Source organism: Callithrix jacchus, chromosome 7, assembly GCF_049354715.1.
Source record: "Callithrix jacchus isolate 240 chromosome 7, calJac240_pri, whole genome shotgun sequence".
Taxonomy (NCBI): Eukaryota; Metazoa; Chordata; class Mammalia; order Primates; family Cebidae; genus Callithrix; species Callithrix jacchus.
In genome coordinates this window covers 57,157,389-57,173,040 of record NC_133508.1, presented here as the reverse complement: position 1 = coordinate 57,173,040, position 15,652 = coordinate 57,157,389, and the positions used below count along the sequence as shown (strand labels likewise).

Genomic DNA, 15,652 nt, shown 5'->3' with positions numbered 1-15,652 from the left:
ATTCCTCCCATGGTGGGCTCTTCGCCATCTGCCAGGTCCTATCCTCAGACAGGCTTTTGCTGATGCCCAGCTGAAGAACACCCAGCACCTACCACTCATGATCACACCATCCCCCTCCAAACAGATCTGGTTCATTGATTTGCTCTTTTCTCTCTGTCTTTCCATCCCTTAGCCTCTTTTACATCTCTGGAATTTAACACAGGGTCTGGTCCAGAGATGGATCGGTAAAGAGGAAAGGAAGGGCAGCACCTTGGTGGTTTTTTTAAAATTAATTAATTAATTATTTTAGAGACGGAGTCTTGCACTGCCGCCCAGGCTGGAGGGCAGTGGTGTGATCTCGGCTCACTGCAACCCCGGCCTCCTGGGTTCTAGCAATTCTCCTGAATATGAGCTCCATGAAGATAAAGACTGTGTCATTCTCAGTGTTGTCCCCTAAGATTTATTTGTTGAATGAATAAGTGAGGGAATGAATCTGTGTGGGTCTTTCTGTCTGCCACTGACCTGTGTGTACATCTTTTTGTTTGTTTTTTTTTTTCAGCCTCTATTTCTCTTGGCGTCTCTGCATCTTGGGCGTGGTGTGTCTTTCTGTGTGATTTGCCCTCTCCTTGCTAAGCCAGGGTTTCTGACAGCTTGTCCCACCCAGTCTTCCTGATTGATATTCACCCTGTGGATACCCCCAATCCACTCTCGTCCCTGCCAAGGGATCTCTCTCTCTCTCTCCTACATGAAGCCCCTCCTCCAGAAGGCACAGCCAAGCCTGGCTCTTTCAATAACAGAGCCCAAGGCAGCAGCAGCCACACCTGCCAGTAAGAGAAACCGCCTCCAGAAACCTTGTCTGCCTCTCAGAGGGACAGGGTGGGTGCCCGGGCTCAGGATTCTCTAATGTCTCCTCAAGCTGCCATTATCCAATTATGATAAACTCATCACTTCTTAGCAGCTGCGGGTTGATCGCTGTCCTCTCCAGAGTTTGTGAGAATACAGGCTATTTGCATAACAAACCCAAGGTGGCAAACGAAAAATCATTTGCTTCGACAGTCCCTAAGCCAGTTGATTTAAGGCTTGGCAGGGAGTGCAGCCAGCCCCAGGCTTGGGAGGCCCTCGGGGCGGCAGTTCTGACCTCAGTGGGACCTCTGGCATTGCCATCCTCTACTCTGAGAACCTGCCTCCAGCTTCTTCTCCCACCTGACTTATCCAGCTGAGGGGCACCTCTGGGAGGGCAGGGGCTTCCAGCAGGGTCTCTGCCCACTTCCCCACCTTGCCACTGCCCTGTGCCCAATAGGCGAGCAGAGCAGGGCTGGTGGTGTGAAACCCAGCTCAACTGCCCCCGCAGAATCCAGTCTCATCCCTTAGCCTCCTGGTCACCAGTTCTAACTTCCGAGGTAAGCGTCTTTCCCTTTCTCCAGCTCACTGGTGATCTTTGGGTGCTAGATCTCAGTTTTCTGATCTGAAAATGGGGCTAATGCAGAGAGGCGAGCCATCATTCTGAAACCTCTCATGGCAGTCAGGACCTGGCTCAGTGTGCAGGACCATGAGCGGGAGGCAGAGCACTGGGTGTGACCTGTGGCTGGTGCTCAGCCTCCAACGTTCCCTTTCCCATCCTGCCCCTTGGCCAGGCCTCCTTGTCCTATAGCTTCATGGGTCGGGGGACAGAAGAAGGAAAGGATCTTTCTCAGGCTCTCCTTCTCTTTGTCCTTTGTGTCATGGCAAACAAGGACCCCAGAAGGAGGAAGAGCAAGAGGCTACTCAGTTGGTAGGAAAGGGAGGCCCGGAAGGTAAGGAGCTGAAGGGTCCCGGACACCCCTGGAAGTGCAGAGGCCCAGAGGAGGCCAAGGCCATTTCTGCCACCATATGTGAACCTGCCTGGCTTAGGCACCTGTGAGGTCCTGGGGAAAGGTGACCTGCAAGAGGCGGGAACAGAGCCAGGATGACGGGGCATCTGAAAGTGCCCTACAGTGCCCCAGGCTCCACAGAAGGAAATACTTTTTTTTTTTTTTTTTTTTTTTTGGGACAGAGTCTTGCTCTGTCACTCAGGCTGGAGGGCAGTGGCACGATCTCAGATCACCACAACCTCTGCCTCCCAGGTTCAAGCGATTCCCCTGCCTCAGCCTCCTGAGTAGCTGGGATTACAGGTGCATGCCACCATGCCCAGTTAATTTTCATATTTTTAATAGAGACAGGGTTTCACCATGTTGGCCAGGCTGGTCTTGAACTCCTGACCTCGTGATCCGCTGCCTTGGCCTCCCAAAGTGCTGGGATTATAGGCAGGAGCCACCGCTCCTGGCCAGGAAATGCTTCTTGCCTGGTGTCCACCTCCAGCTTTCTGGGTGACCTCGAGCAGGTCACCTCTTCACCTCACTGGTTCAGTGGAGACCAGGCCTCAGTGCCACCCCAACCCTGCCACCATCCGCTCCCCACCTCAGTTGCCCTCACCTTCCGCTCTGCTCTGCTGTCCTTCTTCATCCCTTTAATGAAATCTGTTCTTCCCTTCAAGTGCTGGTCAAATTCTCCCACCGTCATGTCCCCTTTCTCTATCAGGACATGGGGCATATGGGGCTCTGCAGAGAAGAGATTGACTCTCAGCACTTGGCCAGGTGTCATAGGAGAGGGATGCTGGGGGCTTTGGTTTAGGCGCAAGATTCTCACAGGGGTGGGATTCCCAGTTGGAAACGGGTGGAAACCCTGGCTGCCTGAAATAGTGTGGGGCTTGAGAAGACGCCTTAGCTGGGAGGCACGGGAGCCTAGTGGCCATGGGTGACCCACTGCCCCTCTCTGGGCTTCAGTGAAGCCATCTGTGAAATGGTAGTGGGATGGGGTAAAACGACTCTCTAATGTGCTTAGGTCCTGACATTCTGTGAATTCTTGAACAGACAAGAATTTCTCCTTGAGGGTACAGAATTTCCAGGGTCTCACTGAGCTTTGGGTTTCAAAGATCCTCTGCTCAGCTGGGCTGGGGGTGAAGTGCCCTGATGGGGGGATGAGACCCTGGGCCTCTGGAGCTTGAATCAGGGCAGGAGACATTCGATTCTGCCAGCTAGAGCCAACTTTCCTGGGAGGGACATAGTGGGCCTCCTCTCCTTGGCCACACCCACCCGACCCTCTCCCTGGATAGCTAGCTGCTGGGCAGCGGGTCACATGTTCTGTCCTCACAGGATCAGCACCTCTTCCTCCCTCCCACAGGCAGCCCAGGGGACCGTTGCAGGGCACCATACCGCTTGGGTGGATGAGGATCTCCACAGGCCGGTCGAAGGTGTGCTTGTTGGCCAAGGTGATGATGATGCTCTTGGCAGAGCGGGCAGATGGGGCAGCGTCGGCCCGAATCTCATGTGTGGGACTCTCCACCCCTGAGTGGCATAAAAAGGCAAGGGGGATATAGGCTCATGAGGTCAGGAGATACAGGAGTTGGCTGGAGCACACCAAGACCCAGGCCAGAGGAGAGTGACATGCCAGCCCCATTAGGGGTTCTTGACCTGCACTGTGAACATGGCCAGGCTGCCTCAATTTTCCCACCTGTAAAATGCAGGCTTAGATAGATTGTGTCTGATGGCTCTTCCTGCTCTGAACTCAGGGTGTAGTGGCGGTCCTTATAGGGCACGCACAGCCCCCAGCATGCTGCCAAGCAGATGGTGCCCAGCGCTCTGTTGGAGGGTGTTGTTTTGATGGGTGCTCCATAAATGCACCTCGCACGGAATGCAGCATTGCTCTAGGAAAGCACGCACTGACAAGAAACCACATCCTAGTGTGCTTTGAAAGCTCAGAGTGGTTGGGGGAGAACCTCAGAGCAGTGGTTCTCAACCTACTTAAACATTAGAACTTCCTGGGGAGCTTTTAAATGTTTTCATGCCTGGAACACACCCCAGAATCTCTGGGTGTGGGATCTAGGCAGCAGGATGTCTCTGGGTGCTTCTGACATGCAGACAAGGTGAGAACCAGGAAGCAGCTTTATAGCTGTGGCCTCTAGGAGAGGACCAAGGGCCACCATTCCCCGTGGACATTTCCCAAGGAAGCCATTGGGGTGGAAGTCAGTGGCCTTAAAATCCATCCTGGGAGGGGACTCATTTTTGGACTGCTTGCTGGGGCCATGGGAAATGGGGTCCAAGGGCTTTGTGTGCTTCAGCTGGTCTGCCATCTGGACCAGTTGGCTTCCCTGCCCATCCCTGTCCCATCCCTGGCAGCTTTTGGCTTTTGGCCTGCAGCCCTCCTACCCCATCTGGACAGCTCCTTCTCACCTGCAAGCAGACATGGCCCACGGATCTCCAGCTGGAAGCTGAACTCATACTCCATGGGGTTGGACACATCGGTGTTTAGGAGAGTCGCCAGGCACAACTTATTCCAGGAGTCCGGGGCCCAGGCACCAAAGCAGTGCCTATCTTTGCTAGAAAAGGGCCGGCAGAAGGAAAGGAGACCAGCCAGGCAGAGACAGGGACCCAGCACGAAAAGACAAGGAGAGGACGATGAGTCCCAGGCAGCCCAGCCCACCAAGGGCCCCAACCTGCACTCTCCCACTTAGCCTGACCCCAGGGAGAGCCTGGATTCTGACGTAAGGCACAGCCACCTCCAAGGAGCACCTTCGCTGGGCCAAGCACCGGGCACGGCGCTCCTGAGGGGTAGCTCACATTCATTCTCACCACAACTCTGGGAGGAAGATGTCAGGGTCTCCACTTTCCATGTGGGGAAACTGAAGCTCAGTGAGGCGAGATGACTGGCCTGAGTTCCCACAATTAAGACTCGGCAGAGTCCCGGCCCAAACCTCCTAGCCTACGTCTGTCTGGCTCCATGATGAAACGGTTTGTACTGCGTTGCACCGCGTCTGGAATCTCTGCTCTGTCTCTGAGCTGCAAACCCTTGCAAGTCATTTCTCCCCTAAGCGTTTGTTTTCCCATCCTTTAAATGGGGACAATACTTTGCAGTTGCTTTGAGGACTCCAGGAGCAACTGCTTAGCCAAGTGACTGTCACCTGCCAAATGCTCACATTTCGGGGCCCTCTTTCTTTGTGATCTCCACCCCATCCCCTTCTGCTCTGCTCCCCTCCCCTCCACAGGCACACCCCCTGAGGTCTTTAATCTACGTCTTCCATATGCACACATCCTTGTAAAATACGCGGCAGCATTTGGCTGTGATTGTGCTTTAAGCTGACAAGATTGCCTTATATTATGAATCTCATTCAAGCTCTTACTTTTTTTGGCACAATGATATGTTTTAAAACTCTGCCCCAGTGGTTGCAAACCCAAGTCCTTGCTGCTAACTTGATGTCACCTGGGGACCTCTATTATATTCTATTTGTTGTTCCCGGCTGCGCCTCCCTGGATCCACAAATAATGCCACCATGAATATCACTATCCACGTTTCCGTGAGACCATGAATATCCCTATCCATGTTTCCTTTGGACTTGTGAAAGAATTTCTCCATGATCCCTGGGTGAAAGGACATGCCGAGGATTGCCAGACTGCTTTCCAGGGTGGCTGTCCCGTTCCTACTTCCATTAGCAGTGAACGAGCATCATCCTCTCTCCTCACCAACACTTGGGATCATCTGTGTTTTGAATTTTGTCTGTGTCACTCTATCTGAGCTTCTTCAAGGTTCACAGGGGTTTGACACAGGATTTTCCCAAGAATGTCACTCTTAACTCTGCCTGCTGGAATGGGCAGGAAGAAGCGTAGTGGCACCAGGACTTCCTGAGCCTTTTGTCCCCTGATCCACTGAGGTACCGAATGTCCTGGCTAGGCCTTGCCTCTCAAATGCACAAGGTGCATTTTCACTGGCAACACTTACAAAGACAACACACAGGCTGGAGCTCTTTGGTCTGAGACTGGCTGATGCCACCAGCTTCTCTGTTGTGCCAAGTGTCATCCTCCAAGGCGCTGCATGATCCCATCCTCACTACCCATCTGACTTCTCTCCTTTCCTCTCTCACTCTGCTATAGCCACACTAGCCTTTCTGCTGCTGCCTTGATACTTGGTACCTGCTGCTGCCCCAGGGCCTTTGCACTTGGGACTCTCCTTGAACAAAATATTCTCTCTCGAATATGTCCATGGCTTACCCTCTTTATTCAGGTCAGGCTACAAATCCTTGTTCATTGGAGCTAAAATAGCATTTGTCCACTCTGTCTCCTTCTGTCCCCTATAGCACTTACTTTCATAGAAAATGATCTCAGCCATAAGTACCTTAGACTGTGACCCACCTCCTTTTCCCTCCTATACCACCAGGGAAGAACAGAGAAACTGTCCAGGTACTGGGCTAGTCATGTTCCCCTCCTCACCATGTTGAAAACCCTGTTAATGGCTCCTTGTTGCTTTTGGGAGAAACCCAGTCTTAGCAAGAGCCGAAGGGTGTCCGATGCCTCTGCAGTCTCATTGCGTGCCACCTGTGCTTCTGTTCCTCTCTGGAGCCCTGTCCTTGCTACCCCAGGGCCTTTGTCCCTGCTGCTGTCACCCACAGGAACACTCCTCTCTGTGCCTACATCCTCCTCATCATTCAGTTCCCAGCTGAAACATCACTCCTTGGAGAAGCCTGGCCTGGTCCCTGGGCCCCCAGGTTGGATCCCTGTTTTACACTCTTGGCTCAATGAACGTCTCTTCCTTGTACTTTTCAGTCAATTATGCATCTGTACATAAACAATTAGTCACACAATTAGATGTGTTATTCATTGGATAATGATCTTCCTTCAAGTTCCAAAATGTCAGGAAACATGTTGATTTCTTTTCCTTCTCTATCCCTAACAACCAGCCCAGTGTCTAGCACATTGTAGGTGCTCAGAAAGTACCACTTGAGTACGTTATGAAATTTGGACAGCTTGTAAATGTTGATTCCGAGCTGCACATTTCATCACTTTTGGCCAGTACCATTACAGAAGCATTTCAGGGATACTTTAAAGTGCTCTAAAAGTGAGCGGGGAGAAGCAAATGGTTGAGAGGGTAGCACTGTACAGCAGAACCTCCCCATCTCCTCCCTGTTGCCCCCCCCGCCACCCCCTACTAATGTCACCTGACACACTCTCTGCTGCCCAGCTGGGACTCTGATTGGTCTGGGCAGGGCTTCCTTACCCCTGTGCCTGTTGCTCGGTGGTGCCAGTGCTCTTGGTGCAGAACTGGGGCACAGTGGGGGCACAGACAGCAGGCAGAAGGACCCTCACAGCCCCGTTGGGCAGCGTCGGGAGCTCCGAGGAGGTGCTGATGAAGATGGTGACGTTCTCCATGGGGGCAATGGTCCCCAGGTTGACCACGAACAGGATCCGCTCCAAATCCTCGTCCAAAGTCACTTTTCCCGGTGTGCAGGAATGAGGGGTGATGGGAACCCTCTCTTGCAGAATGTTCCCTAAGTGCCAGGCTGGCATCAGGGACTGTACATATATCATCTCTGATCCCTTCTAAGATTGCTGTTGTGGTAGGTGTGAGTGGCCCCATTTTGCTGATGGGAAAACCAAGGCTCAGCTTGAGGGTGACTTGTGAATGGGTAACTCATTGAACCAGGATCTGAACCCCATGTGTCTGACTCTAGGCCTGTGAACTTTCCACTTTATCTTGCTGGAGTGGAAAACTTGGACTCATAAAACCCCAACAGAGGGTCACATTTCCAACCTACAAACTTTACTTCCCACCCCAAGAACCAAATCGAAGCATCCCCCACCTCGGGGATCCATACTTTTGCTCATGCTCTTTCCTTTTATCCAAAACACCCATTCCTTCATCTGTACTTAGCCCGTCTGCCCACCAAACCCAAGCCCTCCATGAACACCTCCCTGGTCCCTGATCTGGGCTGGCCTTTTCCTCTGACATCATCACAGCCTCTCTTGACACAGCCACTTTCCACCTCCTGCTCCTATCATGGTTACTCCTAGACAGTTCCTAGCTAGTCTTTCAGACAGCGATAAATCATCACAACTCGAGGACAACTTTGCACCTTACACTTGGTGAGTGCTCATTAAACATTTTAATAACCAGGCGAACAAACTTCACCTCGATCGCAGATCCAATAGTAAGAATCTCTTACATCATATGACAGCTGGTCTGTGTTCTAGCCCTGGTTCTGCCACTAATGCTGTGTGACCTGCTGCTTAAAAGGCACGAACAGCTGCCTTTTACTGGCCTTAGCCAGTGGCTCTCGCGCTCTGAGCCTCAGTTTCCTCAATAGCAGGGCTTGGTAGCTATGCTTTGAGTATTTACTGTGCTGCGAGTACTCTGCGTGCGTTGTCCTGACTGAGCATCAGGTGGGGACCATTATTTATTCCACTTTACAGAGGAGGTATATTTTTTCTCTAAGCTCACACCATTTGTGAGCAACAGGAAAGGGGGTCAAATCCTGGTGTGACTCACCCCACAGCCTCTGAGAGTAAAAGATGTTATTTTGTTCTCTGGACAGGTCTTTAAAATCTTTTTGTTGCCTCCCTTCCTTTGATCCTCACCCTTTTGAGGTGACAACAGCAAGTCAATTACCTCTGTCTTAACAGACAGTGAAGCTGAGATTCAGAGAAGTTAGTCATTGGCCCCAGGTGGCACAGGACTTCATCTGCGATGCCTGACTAGTTCAGGGGGCTCTTTCTCTCTCATATGCCCTTGTTGTCCTTGCAGTCTGCTTGAGGCTCCAGCCCCAGCTGCCTCTGGCTGGCCAAACCCAGGTCCCACTGCAGCCCTTCCGGCTTCCTTACCTGTGACTGTTGGGGATCGAACATGGGAGGCATCGAAGTGGCCGCTCTCCAGCTTGGCTTTGTCCTTGATCTGTACCGTCACGACGCGGTCTGCAATGACTGCCTCAAAGCCGATCACCGTGGTGCCCTCATCCAGGGGGTACACGAAGAGGCCTGCCAGAGCAGGGCCCAACATCGTGGGGTGCCCCAGGCCCACCCTGTACACCCCTTGCCTGGAAGGAACCTGAACCCTTGGCCAGCCTGGTGGGTGGTGCCCTCTGCCACTTAGCAGATGCTGGGAGGCCTGGGCAGAGAGCCAGGCTGGGACCTCCCAGCCTGGTGGGTAAGCATGGCGGCAGGGCTAGCTCTTACTTTGCAGGTGTGTGAGCCTGATGTGGTCAGAGCTTCTGATTTTCCAAGAGAGTGAAAACATGGGTGTTTATGGGACTTGTGTGGGCCTCATAAAGCACATCTGTATGGTCAGTTTGGTCCAGGGGTCAAACTTCCAGCTGTGGCATGGAAGACTGGGGCTTTGAAGGAAGACTACGGTTCTAATCCAGGCCCCGTCATATTTTCTAGCCAGGTGATCTTGGATAAGACACCTAGCTTCTCTAGGCCTCCTAGTACAATCTGTAAGATGGGGATAATGAAGCCTCCTCACAGGGTCATTGTGAGAGTTGAATAAATGGGCATCATTTATTAAGCCCATGTGCCACACTTTGTTTTTTGAGGCAGAGTCTTACTCTGTCGTCCAGGCTGGAGTGCAGTGGTGCAATCTTGGCTCAATGCAACCTCTGCTGCCCGGGTGCAAGCAATTCAGCCTCCTGAGTATTACAGGTGCCTGCCACTGTGCCCAGCTAATTTTTCTATTGTTAGTAGAGATGAGGTTTTACCATCTTGGCCAGGCTGGTCTTGAATTGCTGACCTCATGATCCACCCACCTCGGCCTCCCAAAGTGCTGGGATTACAGGCGTGAGCCACTGTGCCTGGCTGTGCCACACGTTTTTATATCTTAGTGCTTCTCAAACTAGAAGCTCATGAATGACCTGGGGGTTTTTGTTAAAACGTAGATTCAGATTCAGTAGCTCTGGGGGTGGGGCCAGAAATCCTGCAGTTCTAAGCAGCTTCTGAATAATGCTGGCAGCTAGAATCGTATGTAACCTACAGTGTCAAGGTCCCATTTTATCTACCCTCTTAACATCAGAACAACACAATACTGGGTCCAGGGTGAGGCCCCCACAAACCCTGACCTCCACTTCCCTGGGCCTCAGTTTCCTCATCTATAAAATGGAGGACTTGTTCCTTCTACATGTGAAAAGCCAAAAGGCTATTCGAAGTCATTTGGTTATTTAGTCCCCTGAGTCTGCAGGTGGGCCCTATTTTAAGTCGCCCTCTCTTGTTTCCTTGGACACAGGAACAAGGCCACCTACCCTGCCCAAGAGATTTCTAAGGGGAAGAAATGTTCCCTGCAGCTCCCTTTGGGTAGTGTTGGTCCCCGGGGCAGCCCTGCAGGGGTTTCAGACCTCAGGTTGGTGACCACAGACATAAAGTCTGGTGGTTAGCAGGCCCCATCACTGCGGATGAGAAGGGGATCCTGGCCGGTGTCTGCCTAGCGAGCTTTCCCACAACCCCCCTCTTGAAGTGGAAGGAGTTTGATTTACACATGACTCTGACAGTCCAGTGTGCCTCCCTCCACATCCCTGACTGTGGTTCGTATTCGCAGATGGTTTCTCAGTCCACAACATCCTGCTTTCTGTGTTACCTCATCTGCTCTGCCACTGCCTGGCACATCTGGACAGCAGAGAGGAGTGTGCTGATTTGGAGAGGGTGGCAGCCTCCCCAGGGTCATAGGAGCAAGAGCCATGGCTAGGAGTGGGGGGACTCTTGGCTTCGACTGAGTCTTGATGACTCTCCTCTTGTGAGGCTCTCTGGAGAAAGTGTGGGACTGACCAGTGGACAGTGTGCCTTGGGACTGTAAAAGTATGGGGACAGTCTGGCACCATGGCTCATGCCTATAATCCCAGCACTTTGGGAGGCCAAGACGGGTGGATTGCTTGAGCTCAGGAGTTCGAGACCAGACTGGGTGACATGGCAAAACCCCATTATGCAAAAATTAGTAGGGTGTGGTGGTACATGCCTGTAGTCCCAGAAACTTGGGAGGCTGAGGTGGGAAGATCTCTTGGGCCCAGGAGGTGGAGGCTGCAATGAGCCGTGATCATATCACTGAGTTCAAGCCTGGGCAACAGAGTGAGACCTTATGTCAAAGGAAAAGAAAAGTGCGGGGACAGTTGGCTGGGGCCGAACCCAAACCTCCTCAGCTCAAATCCTGACCCTCCTTGCTATTAGCTTTGAGGCTGCAGAGCAGAAATGGTCTTTCCATTTTACAGATGAGGAAATGGACTCGGAGGGGTGGCATGACTTGCCCAAGGTCAGTCAGCAAGTAAATGTCAAGACAAGGGTTCAGTGTGGAGGAGGGGTGGCTCTGGGGAGGCCTCAGCAGGTGTCCTTACCCTGGAAGGGCTGGGCTTCCAGGTTGCCATAGGTGAGGGAGGCGGTTAGGCCCAGGGCGTAACCACTGACGCAGGAGGTGACATCAGACGCCGTGAGGGGCAGGGCTGCCCCGGTGATCCAATTCAGCAAGCCGGGCATCCCGCCGGTTATTCCGCCTTCAGAACCTGTGAGACACAGGAAGGGCAGGAGGTGGGGAGAGGCTCCCCAAGGTCCCCACACCCTAGTTTCCCATTTCAGACACCTCTGAGCAGTCAGAGCATCATTCTTTTCATTTTCCCCAAGAACTTCCCGGTTAGCAACTGCTTGATAACCACCAGTCTTCCCTGAGAAGAGGAGAAGTGGCTATTCCCTTTCCATTTCACAAGTAGAGAAACTGAGGCCTGGCGGCATGTGACCTGCTGAGATTCACTCAAAGGGGTGGAGCACAGTCAAGGCTAGAGCCCAGGGAGCCTCACGTTCAGCCTGGAATTCTCCCCAACAGACTACGCGGGAAGCCGGGTTGAGGGGCTCAGGCTCTGACCTGATCCTTCGTGAGTCCAGTCATCCCTGAGCCTCAGATGTTGCCTCTACAGAATGAGGGCATTGGAATAGCTCACCACATCCCACCTTCTCTGACTGCACTGAGGCTGCACACTGCAGTGAACACCTGGCAGGTGAGGGCCACCCCCAATGGACGCCAAAGTAAGGGGAGCCACCTTCTTCCAGGTGTACAGGCCAAAACCTGGGAGTCATTCCTGCACCTGCTTCTCACCACCCCCCACAACCAATCCATCGCGAAGACCTGTGCTTCGTCTCTGGAAAAGCCCTTGTAACCATCCATGTCTTCCCTTTGTGGCCACCAGCACCCTGTGCCAGGCCACCACCACCTCTACCTGGACTGCAGCTCCTCATCTGCCTCTCGAATCCATTTTCCACCCACTGGACACACAAAGCGGACAGGTCTCTGCTACCCTCCCCACTCTCGGCTACCCACCAGGAGGTTCCCTTGCTCCTTGGACAGAGAGCTAAAGCTTAAGGTGGCCTGGAGCCTCATGGGGTCGGGCTTCTGCTGGCCTCCCCAGCCCAGCATCACCACAGTCCCCAGCACACCTTGTGGGTCTCAGCAGTTTCACTCCGCACACGAGTCCTGCTCTTTCCATCCCTGTGCTTGCTACTCCTCCCGGAAGGCCCACCCCATGCCCATTTTAGACTAGTAACCTCCTACTCATCCTTCAGGGTCAACTCAGGTCTGCTCCACAGGGAGGCCAGACCAGTGTGCTCAGTATCCTCTGTCATCCCTGCACAGACCCGCATTTCTCTCCCCAAGAGTATTTCTATCCGTTTTCTGTGCCGCGTTCTGTTTCTGAGCGATGTCTGTTACTCTGCTTCCTGTTAAGAGTGTAGGCACTACCTAGGTTGGCATGGCCCAGATGGACTCGGGCTTTGCATTGATTCGACTTTGGCCTCACAATCCCCTTTGCACTGATGGAATGAATGAGCGAATGCATGGCTTTCATCTTTGCAGCATGAAGTCCTCCGTGGCACTTCTCAGGACAGTGTCTCAATGATCTCGGGCCTCCAGAGACCCCCTGCCCAAGTAATCACACGCCTTGGAGAAGTGGGGTGGGGATGGAAAGCAAAGTCAAATGGGGTGTGGAATAGAAGTGTGAGGTCACATTCCCTCTGAGTTTTCCTGTCTGGGGGTAGGTGCCAGGCAAATCTTCCTTGGACTAGTAGTCTGCTGCCCTTTATTTGCAAGGTTGTTCAATGAGTGCTGATTACTCTGCTCTTTCTCAAAGAAGGGACTGTTTTTCCCTGGGTCCTCTCCATGTCCCCAGCTGAGATCCTCAGGTGCCCCCCCCGACACCCGGCACCCTGCCAGGCCAGCAGTGGCTTTTTAATTATGTTCTCCCTCTGGGCTCAGGCCCAGACAGCTCCAGGCTTATCTCCTGTCAGACTGACTGACAGCAGCAGGCAGATAAAGAGCAGGGAGGGAGCTGCTGTCTCCCCAAGTGGCCTTCTCTCAGAAGATCTCTGTCCTGGTGGCTGGAGCAAAGCCTGGCAACTTTGAGGGGGTGGCGGGGCAGGGGGCAAGGGTGAGGACAAGATGGCGGCCTTCATTTCCTGACAGAGCCACGTGTCCTCCTCTCCACCTTCCATCCGCTTCGTGTCCTGGTTCGCTCCTGTCTAGAATGCTGACTGGGGAATGCAGCCTTAGGGAGCCAGCACCTAAACAAGCAGCGAACCTGGAACTCAGCTCCAGGCCACCTTGGGGTGGAGTTCTGCAGAGGGCGTCTTATCCAACCCTGTCTACCCACACTGTCCCTGGCCCAGGGAGCAGGGCTTCGATCAGGGACATCTGATAACAGACGGCAGACTCCCTCAGCACTGACACTTTAGGAATGTCATGCAGCCATAAAAAAGAACGAAACCATGTCCTTTGCAGCAGCACGGAGGCCATTAGCCTAGGGGAATAAAGCAGGAACAGAAAACCAAATACTGCACGTTCTCACTGACAAGTGGGGGACCTTAACATTGTCTACTCATGGACATAAAGATGGCAATTATTGGTGGGGGAGGGAAGAAGTGGGGAAAGGGTTAAATAACTAACTGTTGGGTACTGTTAATTAACCACTTGGGTGACGGGATCATTCACACCCCAACACTCACCATCATGCAGCATATTCATGTAACAAATCTGTATATGTACCCCCTAAATCTGAAAGTTGAAATTATTTTTTAAAACCCAATATATATACACACAATTAAAAAACCAAAATCTATATTAAAAAAAAAAGAATGTTAGAAACTCTTGGAAAGAATAAACTTTAAATCCCACAGGGGCCTGGTTAATGCATATTTTTTATCAATGCATCCAGTTTTGATAAGCACCTACTGTATTCCAGCCCTGAATTAGCCACTGGCTATGCAAAGATGAAACAGCCCAAACTGCAAGGAGTTTATAATCCAGCAGCAGAGGAAATGTGGGAGTGGGGAAAGATCATAGGACTGACAGCTGGAATTTATTAAACACTAAAAAATGTGCCGGCACATATATTATCTCATTTAATCCTCACAAAACCTTCTAAGGTCTTCTTCTTCCACAGATGAGGACAGTGAGGCCCCAAGGGAGTGTGCCAGCTTCGGATACGGGTTTGGGGTGAATCAAAGGCACACAGTTAAGTGGGAGCACATGTAGGACTTTCTCCTGGGAGGGGCCCAGGGTCATCCCCATGAGAGATGGGGACCATGGGGACCTGAGCAGATTGTGCTGAGTGTCCTCCCTTCCAGTTCTGTCCCAACCTGGGCCTCAGGTGGGCGCAGGTCACAGGAAACACCCAGGGACAGGGACGAGGCCATGGCATCTCCAGATCAGAGGGTAGGAAGCCAGGGGTCGGCCTCAGGAATGGTGTCTGGTGTGAGTGGGGCTCGTCAAGTGTGTAAGAGTTGACATCTTGTTGACCTTCCCCAGCTCCTTCCCAGTGCACCACACAACATGTCTTTCCCCAGTTCCTTGACTTTTGGGACGCTGTGTCTGGAAAAGAGCTGGCGAGGTGAGAGAAACCAGGAAGGGATTGAGTGAAGCTGGCAGAAGGGACCAGGGGAGAAGAGGGAGGGAGGAATGGGGGGGGCACCTTAAAGAACAAGGGAGGGAGGACTGGGGATGGCAGGAAAAAAAGGTTTTTAAGAAGGGGTGCCTGGAGTTAGAAATTGGTTCCCTCTTATATTCTCTAAGAGGCACATAGAAACATTGGAACGATTTGGAGCTCTGGACTGTTTTCCTGATAAAATGCTGAACCTGAACACTTAAAGTTCAATATGGCTCAGAGGAGGTCCCTGGTGTGCCTGTTAAATACCAACACTTTGGGACAAGCATGGTGGCTCATGCCTGTAATCCTAGCACTTTGGGAGGCCAAGGCAGGAGGATCACAAGGCTAGGAGTTCGAGACCAGCCTGGCCAACATGGTGAAACCCTGTCTCTACTAAAGATACAAAAAGTTAGCTGGGGGTGGTGGAGCGAGCCTGTAATATCAGGTAGTTGGGAGGCTAAGGCAGGAGAATTGCTTGAACCCGGGAGGTGGAGGTTGCAGTGAGCCAAGATCGTGCCATTGCACTCCAGTCTGGGCAACAGGGCGAGACACTGCCTCAAATACAAACAAACAAATAAAAAATAAATAAACAAACAAAAAACTTTGGTGATGGCCTAGAGATGATAAATCCCAAAAGGTTGCTGTCCTTCTGAGCAGGACATTATTCATATTTGTGTCTGACACATAACAGGTGCTCAATAAATATTTCTAAGGTGATATGAATGAATGAGTGCCAGCAGCCTCCCAAGGACACTGAAGACACCAGGTGCTGGGATGCAGTGGGAACAGGCAGGGGTGAGTAGAGATATGAATGGAAGAGAGAGCCAGTAAATAAAGCTGGAAGTTCACAATGTGGCCTCTTTTTGTCATCCCCTCTGCAGCAGCCAAATTGTCCCCTTACAGTCTATTCCCAGTGGAGCAGTCAGAGTCGTCCTTTGAAGACAAGGATCC

At 52.2% G+C, this 15,652-nt stretch overlaps 1 protein-coding gene across 3 annotated transcripts in view; it reads right to left on the bottom strand.

Moving 5' to 3' along the window:
* VWA5B1 (von Willebrand factor A domain containing 5B1) overlaps positions 1-15,652 on the bottom strand; it is a 67,052-nt gene that overhangs the window by 36,616 nt on the left and 14,784 nt on the right. For all 3 annotated transcript variants that reach the window (XM_035307999.3, XM_078330621.1, XM_035307997.3), the window contains exons 2-7: positions 11,132-11,296; positions 8,643-8,795; positions 7,042-7,312; positions 4,227-4,372; positions 3,210-3,341; positions 2,431-2,555 (exon numbers count right to left, since the gene is read on the bottom strand). In XM_035307999.3, coding sequence (XP_035163890.2) covers positions 2,431-2,555; positions 3,210-3,341; positions 4,227-4,372; positions 7,042-7,312; positions 8,643-8,795; positions 11,132-11,270 — 966 coding nt within the window. In that variant the 5' untranslated portion in view covers positions 11,271-11,296. The remainder of the gene's footprint in view (positions 1-2,430; positions 2,556-3,209; positions 3,342-4,226; positions 4,373-7,041; positions 7,313-8,642; positions 8,796-11,131; positions 11,297-15,652) is intronic.